The 12,272-nt window shown below is 41.0% G+C and overlaps 1 protein-coding gene across 1 annotated transcript in view; it reads left to right on the forward strand.

Moving 5' to 3' along the window:
• Nucleotides 1–4,382, forward strand: part of CHSY1 (chondroitin sulfate synthase 1) — a 95,186-nt gene extending 90,804 nt beyond the window's left edge. Inside the window, exon 3 of the mRNA XM_030578652.1 lies at nucleotides 1,785–4,382. Within this exon, the coding sequence (XP_030434512.1) occupies nucleotides 1,785–3,377 (1,593 nt within the window). The 3' untranslated portion in view covers nucleotides 3,378–4,382. The remainder of the gene's footprint in view (nucleotides 1–1,784) is intronic.
• The last annotated feature ends 7,890 nt before the right edge of the window (nucleotides 4,383–12,272 follow it).

The following is a 12,272-nucleotide window of genomic DNA, read 5'->3' on the forward strand; positions in this document are numbered from 1 at the left end:
CTACAATATGGTCAGGGGAAAAACGATATGGGATAGTAATGCAAGTAATGTACCCACTGCAAGTAATATGCATCTATAGTTAATATAACATTGTTCTTAAACGGTGGGTCAAACCAAGCAAATTAGGTAGCAATTAGAGACCCATGCAATGGGACCTCTAGCTGCTGTACATCAACACAACAGGATCACATAAGGATGGTGGCCGCTTTAACTGCCTTTCTTTTAGCATCTTTAAGATGGAGACTTCATTTCGTTATTTCTTTTTCTTACTTTATAATTTGCATTTAGTACACTGCTTGAATGGGCTTGCATTCTTAGATTTGACATTTACACCCATTCTGACTTAAAATATCTCAGACTATGTGTACGGTTGAACTGCTGTAGCTGCACAGCTGTGGTGCTTCAGTGTAAACACTACAGTGGCAGGAGGGTTTCTCCTATCACTGTAGTTAATTCGCCTTCCTGAGAGGTGCTCGCTGGGTTGATGGAAGAATTCTTCCCTCAACTAGCACTCTCTCCACTGGGGGTTAGGTTGTCTTGACTGTTTCCCCCAAGAGTCTAGATTTTTCACTCCCCAGAGAGACATAGCTATGCAGATATAACTTCTCAGTGTAGACCAGTCTCAGCCTGCCACCTCGTTATTTTGAAATAGAGCAATTCCCATTTTAAGAATGCTTATGTTCTACTGCTGTGTTTCTCAAACTTGGGACGCCACTTGTGTAGGGAAAGCCCCAGGCGGCCGGGCCTGTTTGTTTACCTGCCGTGTCCGCAGGTTTGGGCTGATCGCAGCTCCCACTGGCCACAGTTCGCTGCTCCAGGCTAATGGGGGCCGCTGGAAGCAGCAGCCAGTAAGTCCCTCAGCCTGCACTGCTTCCAGCAGCTCCCATTGGTCTGGAGCAGTGAACTGAAGCTAGTGGGAGCTGCGATTGGCCGGACCTGTGGACGACGGCAGGTAAACAAACTGTCCTGGCCCGCCAGGGACTTTCCCTACACAAGCGGCATCCCACGTTTGGGAAACACTTTTCTACTGTATATGTACCTTATGTTTTACTTACTTTATGAAACTGCTGTTGGTACTTTTTGTAGGAACCTGTTATCGTTTAAACTCTGTATCTTTATTTAAGATAGTTAAATTTAAAAAAAAAATGTGGACCTCATCACCCCCTGCCACAGAGACTGAATCCTGATATGTATTATTTGGTGTCCTCATGTTTACTAATACAGAAATTAAACACAGTACTTAGCATCTTTAGTTAAAATGTTTAGTTAAACTAGTGTTCTACAAGTTTAACTCTATTACTCTTTTTCTTTAGAAGAGTTTGACCATAAAGGAAAAGTTTAAAAGGACATGATAATGAAAACCTACTTATTCTGAATACAATGTCCTTGCCTTGCCTTATGCCATTTAAAAAAAAAAAAAACAGAAAAATGCTATTCATTTTATAACGTAGAGGATAAAAACACACATCTGATGTTGATGTCTTAGACTGAAAATGAGTTGTTCAGATAATAATATTTCTAGAGTAGGACATCATAATCCCAGTCCTTGGTAGATGTTTCTTTCACCAGTTTACAATGAATAACCCTCTTAATTCCTTTGAGTAGTAGCTGGTATCCTTACAACCTGTGCCTCAAATGGAGAACAGCTTATTCAGAGAGACTTCTGGTCATGTAAGCAGGGAGGCATTTTCATACAGTAGGGCTATGTGGAGTAACTGTCACAAATACACTACTGCTAAAATCTTAATGTTGCAAAAATAGTAACTTAATATTTCTCTTTTTAGATGCAGCAGCTGTTTTATGAAAATTATGAGCAGAACAAAAAAGGCTACATCAAAGACCTTAGAAATAGCAAGATACACCGAGCTATAACACTGCATCCCAACAAGAACCCACCATACCAGTATAGACTTCATAGTTACATGCTGAGTCGCAAAATCGCAGAACTGCGTTACCGGACTATACAGCTGCACAGAGAAATCGTCCTGATGAGCAAATACAGCAATGCAGAAATACATAAAGATGATCTTCAGCTGGGGATACCACCTTCTTTTATGAGGTTCCAGCCACACCAGCGTGAGGAGGTCTTGGAATGGGAGTTCCTTACGGGAAAGTATCTCTATTCTGCAGCTGATGGACAGCCCCCACGGAGAGGGATGGATTCATCTCAGCGTGAAGCATTGGATGACATTATAATGCAGGTCATGGAAATGATCAATGCCAATGCTAAGACCAGAGGGCGGATCATTGATTTCAAGGAGATACAATATGGCTATCGCAGAGTTAATCCTATGTATGGAGCGGAGTATGTTCTTGACTTACTGCTTCTATACAAAAAACACAAGGGAAAGAAGATGACCGTGCCTGTCAGAAGGCATGCTTACCTACAGCAGACATTCAGCAAGATCCAATTTATGGAGCATGAAGAGATAGACGCCAAAGAGCTGGCCAGCAAAATTAACCAAGATTCTGGATCCTTGTCTTTCCTGTCCAATTCACTGAAGATGTTTGTTCCATTCCAGCTCACTGGATCAAAAGCAGAGCGGAAGGAGCCCAAAGACCAGAAGATCAACATCTTGATTCCTCTGTCTGGACGCTTTGATATGTTTGCTAGGTTCATGGGGAATTTTGAGAAAACTTGCCTCATTCCCAGTCAGAACGTCAAGCTGGTCGTCCTGCTTTTCAATTCTGACTCAAACCCTGATAAGGCAAAGCAAGTTGAATTGATGAGAGATTACCGTATTAAGTACCCCAAGGCTGATATGCAGATCTTGCCAGTGTCTGGGGAATTCTCAAGAGCTCTGGCTCTTGAAGTTGGATCTTCTCAGTTTAAAAATGAGTCTTTGCTCTTCTTCTGTGATGTTGACCTAGTGTTTACCACAGAGTTTCTCCAGCGATGTAGAGCCGATACAGTTTTGGGCCAACAAATATACTTTCCAGTCATCTTTAGTCAGTATGATCCAAAGATAGTTTATAGTGGAAAAGTTCCCAGTGACAATCATTTTGCCTTCACCCAGAAAACAGGTTTCTGGAGGAACTATGGCTTTGGCATTACTTGTATTTACAAAGGTGATCTCCTTAGAGCAGGTGGCTTTGATGTCTCTATCCAGGGTTGGGGCCTTGAGGACGTGGACCTATTTAACAAAGTCATTCAAGCTGGCTTAAAGACTTTCCGAAGCCAAGAAATCGGAGTTGTTCATGTACATCATCCAGTCTTTTGTGACCCCAATCTTGATCCGAAACAATATAAAATGTGCTTGGGGTCCAAAGCTTCAACGTATGGATCCACACAACAGTTGGCTGAACTATGGCTTGAAAAAAATGACCCCAGCTTTGGGAAAAGCAGCAATACTAATGGCTCAGTGAGGACAGCCTAATGTCCAGCTATGCTGGAGAAGACTTTTTTTTAATTATCTAATTTATTTTTGGAAAATGTTTTGATAGTTCATTTTTAAAGACCACACAAGGATATATTTTAGAAATCATGTTTTCTTACCAAAAACTCTTTTGAGAATGAGCTTTTTTGAACAAAACTGTGATTGATATTTGCCTTTGGAAAAAAAATTTGGCTGAGTATTATCTGGCAGATCTGCATAATTCTGATGACTTGAAATAAGGTTTCCATATGAACAAAGGACCTCCTTTTTTTTCTTTTCCTTTTTTTTTTAAAAAACCTTTTTTCCTTTGCTAGGATTCTATAAATTGGAACCTGAACATTGAAGCCATAATGTTCAAATTGTGTTAGAATAATGCAAAACAGTGTGGCAATAGTTGGGTTATTAATTTCAGGAGTATTTCAATTGGTTGATTACTTCAACCAAAAATGTACTTTTGCTTATTGTGGCCGAGCAACTTTTTGAAGGGGTTTGTGGACAAGAAGCACAACCTTGTATCAGTTTAGTCCATATGTAAGTTTTGTCTGACATTTGGTCCATATGTGGATCTAACATTAAAAATTCCATGGTGGATTCTGTGTATTCTAAATTGTTCTCCAGTCTAGAACAGAGACTGAATGATGGTGAAATGCAAAATTGTAATGAGTGTGGGAGGGAGAAATGAGAATTTCTCACTGCAAAATAAGGTACACAACTAAAAATTTGAAATCTCTAATGAGAACATTGGAAACTTGCATCTGATTGCATTCATTTTGTATAGTCAGTTACAAGATGTTGGTGGGAACAATTGTTACATTATTTGATTACTAGTTTCTTTTGTTTTCTGTATCTGATAGACCTTTAATTTATTTAATATCCATTGTTTTAGGTTCTTGCCCTTTTCTTGAATATCTGTTAGTCATTTATTTATCTGTTAGGAATGTATTGCTTTTTCTCACTCTTAAGGTAGTGTACATCTTACTTACAGTAAACTGTGATCTCCAAAGATTTCTCTTGAAAGTATTTTTTATTCCAAATTCCTTTTAAAATTTTACTGAGTGACTTAAATAACCTTGGGAATTGTTTTGATGCTCTAAGATAAACTGAGGAGAGAAAATGTTGAGTAGAAACAGTATGACCCCTCCGAGTTATCACCTAGTAAAGGATAAATAAACATACAAATAAAGTGCCTTAAAGTGAACAAAAGGAGAGGGAACTCTTTTGCATTGAGACTTAGCACACTGATGGAAATTGCTGTTGAAGCAGATCATGTATTGGGCGCAGAAGTTAAAGATAAAGCCAGTGAAAAATATATTTTTCTGTTGTACTCGTCAACACCGCTTTGCCCTAGTTCCATTTCAGTAATATAAAGACCTACTCTTTGGGAGGTGAAGGATAGTAAAAGAGAATAAAAATCAGTATTTAGATTTGATTTACCAAGTTTTAAGGAGTCTTTATGGAGTAACTGTTTGAATATTTCAATAGAAAAATAATCAGTGGTTACACATTTATGGAATGTGAATTGCATTTGCAACTAGTCTAGATTCAGTGTCATACAGCTGTCGTTGTTTTGGTGACAGCACCAAGGATGTAGATACTTATAATGGATTCAATGCATGGAAAGTGTTGAAAGACTTGGTCCTAAGATGCAATAAAGATTTTTATTTGCAATCCTATCTCATCATGTTGTCTGCCTCAGTCCTCATCTTACGTAGCAGGCACAGTTTAGGGTAAGCAAAGATTATAGCGAAGATTTGGGAGTGAAATGACCCAGACAATAAAGTACCGTATATACACAAGTTCTTGCCATCTGTGCCAAATTTCAGATGCAATAGTCCTTGAAAAGTGATGTTTCACCCTCTGCTCCTACTGTTTACTGTTGAGATTATTTAATGGAGATCTTTGAAGTCTGCCTTGTGAGGAGAGGATTTATACTGCTTCAGCTGCTAATCAAGATGTCTGAAGCTACCCATAATGGTAAAATGAATGCACACAATTACCAGGTTGAAAAGCTCTGTAATAATTTTTATCATGCATAGAATATATAAAATAAGACTCGTTTTTCAGATATGCTAAGCACCAGTTCACTGCTGCCTCTTCCATTTTTATCAGAACTCTGTCAATAGTTGGTGTTTTTCTTAAACCCCCAGCTCCTGGAGTCATGGGAGTTATGTAAAGTGGCTATTGATCTTTAGAAGTACTGAGAACCCACTGTTTCTGTTAGTTTCAATAGGAGCTGTGGGTCTTGCACACTTCTGGAAATTAGGCCTGAAGTTTCTTGGGGTGAGCAAGTGAAATCAGTGACTGCTTCTGAAAATGTTGGTCTTGGTGTCTGGGATAAGAGGCACTGTTTTGTACTCTATAAATACAAGGTACCAAGGCCAATGGTTTCCAGAAGTGACTGGTGAGGTGGGGGTGGGTGCAGGGTGGTCGCACTAGAGACACCTCAGGGTATGTCTACAATTGCAGCTGGAAGTAAGCCTCCCAGCCTTGGTAGACAAGCAGTAGATATGATATTTTGATTTTTAGTACGGCTTTTGACATGGTCCCACTGACATTCTCATAAGCATACTAGGGAAATGTGGTCTAGATGAAATTACTGTAAGGTGGGTGCACAACTGGTTGAAAGAGTAGTTTATCAATGTCAGACTGGAAGGGTGTGTCTATTGGGGTCCTGTGGAATGGGTCTTGGGTCCATTATTATTCAATATTTTCATTCATGACTTAGATAATGGTACACAGAGTATCCCTGTAAAATTTGTGGATAACCCCAAGCTGGGACGGGGACTTGGAAGAAAGGATTAGGGTTCAAAACCATCTTGACAAATTGCAGAATTGGTCTGAAAGCAACAACATGAAAGCCAATAAAGACAAGTGCAAAGTACTACACTTAGGAAGACAAAATCAGATGTCCCACAAAATGAGGAATAATTGGCTAGGTGGTAGTACTGCTGAAAAGGATCTGAGGGTGATAGTAGATCAGAAATGGAGTATAATAATAGAAAATTCAATAATAATTCTTATTATTATGAGATGGGGATTTCAACTATCCCTGTACTGACTGGGTATGTGTCACCCCAGGACGGAATGCAGAGAAAGTTTCTACACTCTATTAATAACTGTTTCGTGGAGCAACTAGTCCTGGAAGCCACCAGGAGAGAGGCAATTCTTGATTTAGTCCTAAATTGAACACAGGATCTAGTCCAAGAAGTGAATATAGCTGAGCTGCTCAGTAATAGCAACCATAATATAATTAAATTTAACATCCTGGGGGTGGGGGGGGCGTTAAAATATTAAAGAAGCCCACCACGGTAGCATTTAACTTCGGAAAGGAGATCTACACAAAAATGAGGAAGCTCGTTAAACCAAAATTAAAACAGTCACAAGAAATGCCTACACGCTGCATGAGAACTTTAAAAAAAAACAAAACCATAACAGAGGCTCAAATTAAATGAATATCCCAAATTTTAAAAAGAGGGGACTAAAAAAATGCCACCATTGCTAAACACAGTAAAAGAGGCAAAAAGGTATCCTTTAAAACTTGGAAGTCAAATCCTACAGAGGAAGATACAAGAGAGTATAAACTCTGGTAAGCCAAGTGTAAAAGTATAATTAGGCAGGCCAAAAAAGAATTTGAAGAGCAAAAGACGAACTCGCAGCAAAAAAAAAAAAATGAAGTACATCAGAAGCAGAGAGCTTGCCAAACAGTCAGTGGGGCCACTGGAAGATGGAGTGCTAAAGGAGCACTCGAGTACAAGGCCATTGCGGAGAAGCTAAATGAATAATTTCCCTCAAACATCACTGCAGAGGATGTGAGGGAGATTCCCACACCTGAGCCATTCTTTTTAGGTGACAAACCTGAAGAACTATCCCAGGGATTTAAAAAAGAATTAGAAAATTCTATGGAGGATAGATCCATCAAAGGCTATTAGCCAAGATGGTCAGGGATGTGTCTCAGCCTCTTGACAGCCAGATTCTGGGACTGGACAACAAGGGATGATCACCTGTTAATTGCCCTGTTCTCTTCATTCCCTCTAAAGCATCTGGCATTGGTCACTGTCAGAAGATACTGGGCTAGATTGATCATTGAGCTGACCCAATATGGCCATTCTTATGAGTCCTGACAGTGGACCTGGTGCTATAGGCCTCTGATGTGATTTCCCCCCAACAATCTCTGATCTAAATGGACTTAAGTAAAGAGGAAGGGCATTGGCAATATGCCAAAGTCATGCTGTAGAAGGTATGGAAGAGCAGCAAAGAGTCCTGTGGCACCTTATAGACTAACAGACATATTGGAGCATGAGCTTTCGTAGGTGAATACCCACTTCGTCGGATGCAAGATATGGAAGATATCTTTCCAATAAACAAACCCTGATTTTTTTCCCCCCCTTCCTGGCTCTAAATCACTGCTCTAAACATCGTGTGGGACTAAAGCTGTTGCTTATCATATGAGGAGTATCTCATGAGGCAAAAGTATACTTGCTATCAAACCCGGATTTATGGGAAGGTGACTGCCTAGGGTGTCGGGCTTGGGGTGTGCCAGGCTCTAGGTGCTGTTTTTGTTGTTAGCAACAAAAGGGAAAATTGAATGTTTGAAGTAAAATGTTTCAGGTATTCCATATGTGGATTCATTTTGCAATAGCCCGCTTGGAATGGTCTGGACCTTTGTAGAATCTCATGGAACCTTCCAGACTTTGAGAACTACCTTTTCCTTGAACCTTCTAGAATGTTGTCAGCCAGTCAGTGAGATATAAGAACGAAGTGAAATGAAGTGAGAGCTATTGGGAACCTTGTTTTATTGTGTAATTGTGAAAGAGTACTTGTGTTTTAAGACTTGAGTGTAAGTAGTGACTAATAAAGGGCATGTTTAATGAGATGCTAGCGATACCTATCGAACCCCTATCTATGCAACAGTATAAAAAAAAATACTGTTACTTCTTTTGCATGCTTAACGCCTAATGTTTGATGACTTTCCAAGACTGCGGAACATAGACTTTTGCTCTCCTTAATGCTGTCTGTTTTCCTCCATAGAAAATAAAACATGCCCCTGAAGAAGCCTTCAGGAGCTCAGGATAGGAAGTGCCTATTACTCCCCACCCCCATCACAATTTTTCACATTTGCTATCTGGTCACCCTACTATGCAAGCATGTCCAGAATTTTGTCTGAAGCATCTCCTGAAAAAACATGAGCTTGTTAATTTTAAGCATGTGAGCGGTTCATTGAACTCACTGTGACTATCTGCATGCTTAAAGTTAAGGGCGTGCATAAGTCTCTGCAGGATCAAGGCCCAAGTCATGAGTCTGGCATTTGTATGCACAAGGGGTTTTTAGTGACTTGGAAATGTTAACCTGCTGTGTTCCCTAACTATGCCTTCTGGATCTGGGTAGGGTTCCTTTCAGCAAGAAGAGCAAGAAAATACTGCTAAAACCAAATCTGCTTAGTGTGAAGTTTTTGTTAAAGGTCTAAGTCAGTTTTTTTGCATGAGTACTTACTAAAAATATTCCACTTGCACAGCCAACCTCTCCAGAGCTGTTTGGAAAAAAATCTTTCCCAAATATTAAAAATTGATGACCTCATTTCAAGACCAGATTAGTAATTTTGCTCATGGCAAATGCAGCTAGCTAATGTTCTTTCTTGTGCTCCCTTTTTACAGGAGCGGTAATTGTGCCTTGCGGTTATTGTTTATGATATTTTCTCTGTCGGGTTTGTTTTAAACAAACATTTTTATATCAGCCTCTGGATTTCAGCAGTGCCACAAGGGGGAGAAGGGTGGCAGAATCTGGCCCTGGGATTTTTCTGAAAAGGACCCTGTGAAATCTGTCTCCAGGTCTGCCACTGATCTTGGGCAAGTCACCCCCATGCCTCAGTTTCCCTTCCCCTCCCTTTATCTACACAGAGCTCTTTGTGGCAGAGACTGTCTCACCAGTTGTCTGTGAGGCCCCTGTTACAATGGGATCTTTAAGCTGAGGCATCAGAGTAATACAAAAAATAACTATCCCTACCTGTGGGTGAGCCCCTGGGGGAGTGGTGTGTGGTCAAGGAGGGATGAGGGCCCAGTCTTTATGGGATCCTAGAGAGAGTTGATACCTACAAGGTTGCACCAGTCTGTTGGGTTATTTCATTTAGCACATCCTGTTGGTTTCCAACATGGCAACCTGTGGAGGGGGTTATCTGTTATCCATGTCACCGTCAAGTGCTGATTGGCCAGTAACCTCTGCACTAGATGATCGAGGTATCTTGACGCTGTTGTATAAGTACCTTCACGGGAGAAAATACCAAGTACTAGAGCGCTCTCTATGCTAGCAGAGAGAGACAGAACAAGAACTAGTGACTGGAAGCTAAAGCCAGACGAATTCAAATTAGAAATTACACACATTTTTTTTTAGAGACACAAGGTGGGTGAGGTAATATCATTTATTGGACAACTTCTGTTGGTGAAGGAAGCACGCTTTTGAGCTACACAGAGCTTAACCACTGGAACAAACTACCAAGGGAAGGGGTAGATTCTCCATCTCTTGATGTCTTCTGATCAAGACTGGATGCCTTTTGTGAAGATGTTTTAGCCAAACACAAATTATTGGGTGCAATGCAAGGGAACAGAGTGAAATTCTCTGGTCTGTGATATCCAGGAGGGCAGACCAGATAATCTAATGGTCCCTTCTGGCCTTAAACTCTTATAAATCCATGAACCTAACTTTTTGCCCTTGCTGCATGCTCACCAAGGTCACTACAAGGAGTTCTATGAATCTGTCAGTGGCTTAGTGCATTCTCTGGGGCAAACTCAGATTTGATGGTTTTTTCCACTCATTTTGGACAAGAACACCACCATGCTGTTCTATTTTCCTGGGCCTGCAGGAGTTTAATAGGCATCTTTGTGGCTCAGCTGTGGATCAACCTGATTCAGGGGCCAAATCTATCAGCTCACCTTTTTTTTTGCATGGCTTGCTTTTAGAGCCATGCCTTTGTTTCTGCACAGTTCTGTGGCAAACGGCTATTCTTCCACGTCCATAACTGTAACCTAGCCCCCATGCTGGTGTCCTAAAAACTGAACTTGCGACATTCATAGGCCCAATTCTGCAACTCTTACTCCCGTAAGTGAAGATTTGCAGGATTGGGCCCATAGTGAGGTCAATGGTCTGTGAGGAACTTGATGATGTCTGTCTTTTAGGACACTTTATCCCTCACTGCCTGATCACCTCAGATGCTTTCCCACATGACACATGCCCTAAATCACCCTTTCCAATTGCAACAATTATCTTCCTTACTGCAACTTTTCCTCTGCAACTTCTACAGAAGAGCTGTGTTGCCAGTTCAAAAATCTGGGCCACGTTTATGAGCGGATTGGAAAAAACTGAATTTACGTCAGAAAACAACAATACTGTTCTGGCTGCATTTCTCATGCTTTAATTAAATCTCTATTTTAATGGCTCCTAAGCTGCTCCAGATGCTGCAGTGTGCTGCTCTAAAGTGTCTCAGAAAACAGCAATTTCTGAATTTAGGTACAACTAAAGTGGTACAAATAATTGTATAGCGAGTGGTATGACTAATTGTATAGCACACTCTTGCAAGTTGACAGATGACTTCCCTGGGAATCATGGACTAAAGTGAAAAAAGGAAAGTGTGAGGATGAGATTCCAGAGAGTTTGCAAGTTAGGGTGAAATCCCACCGACTTCAGTGGGGCCAGGAGTTTTGCCATTGACTTTAATGGAAATAGGACTTCACCATCAGTGTCTTCAAAAGGGTAAGGGGTCCAGGTGGGACAACAGAAGTATGAGACTGGCAGAGCAGAGGCGCTGTGGCAGAAAGGGGCTAAGCCTGATGGAACTCAGAGGAACAAATCCATGGTTAGCATTCACAGCCAAGGATGGTCATTTTAACTTGGTTTTATAGAGGGCTGTGGAGGTAGGGGTAGTTTTGGACTGAGAGGTTGTGTTGGCTGGAGTCTTGGATTCCCAGGAGCACTGAGATCAGATAGAGGAAGGCTTGTGAAAGAGGGACACAGATGGCAAAGGATGAATGCATGACTCAGAATTTTAAGCAGAGGAAGGTTCAAGGAACGGGTAGGTCATGATGAAAGGAAGATGTAGGAAGGAGAAAGCTGGGGTCAAGGATGACTCTAAGATTTCTGGCTCTGAAAACAAAATGGAGAGCATGTGTAATAAGAGGTATGAAGACCTCTTACCACACAGGAGGACATGGAGGCTGGCTGTAATGCACCGACACTTAGGCGTCTCTCTGCTTTCATTTGTCTTTCAAAAGCCTTCAATTCTATTGACTTTACATGAAAAGGCTCATACAAAGAGCCCAATCTAAACTATATGAGTAATGCAATGGTAAAACAAACTTCCAAAGTAAACTCACTGTGACAGGGGATAAGATAAAAGCTGTTTGCTTTGCTAGTTTCGCCTTCTCACCCTGCCTTTAAGGGAAGAGCAGGTGAGAGAATGGGAAAGGAATTAAATCAGAAAAACCTTCATGGACCCTCCCTGTTTCTGAGAACTGGACCCCTACATATCTTCCCATGTAGCCTTGTCTTTCATATCTGGCATATGTGTATCTCCCATGAGCCACTTTTGGGCAGGTATTCTCTTACTGTTGGCATGGATGCAGACTTGCAGAATTGGAGTATTGCTGCAGTAGCTGCCTTTATAAATGCTGCTCGCTGTGATTTCTTCCTCTCTTGTCTCTTCTAGCACTACTGGGTCATGCAACAGGTGCGATTTTGCAGCTACGGAGTGGGCAGAATTTCAAATCCAGTCAGTCAGAATCCCATTGTTTCAAAGAATATACGTTCCCCGAAGTGACTGAAATGTCAGTGGCTAGCCTGGGCCAGGTGAATACCCTTTATTTAGGGTAAAAATGTATCAATAGTGGCTATGGAGATTTACCATCCAGC

Source organism: Gopherus evgoodei, chromosome 10 (genome assembly GCF_007399415.2).
Source record: "Gopherus evgoodei ecotype Sinaloan lineage chromosome 10, rGopEvg1_v1.p, whole genome shotgun sequence".
Classification (NCBI taxonomy): domain Eukaryota; kingdom Metazoa; phylum Chordata; order Testudines; family Testudinidae; genus Gopherus; species Gopherus evgoodei.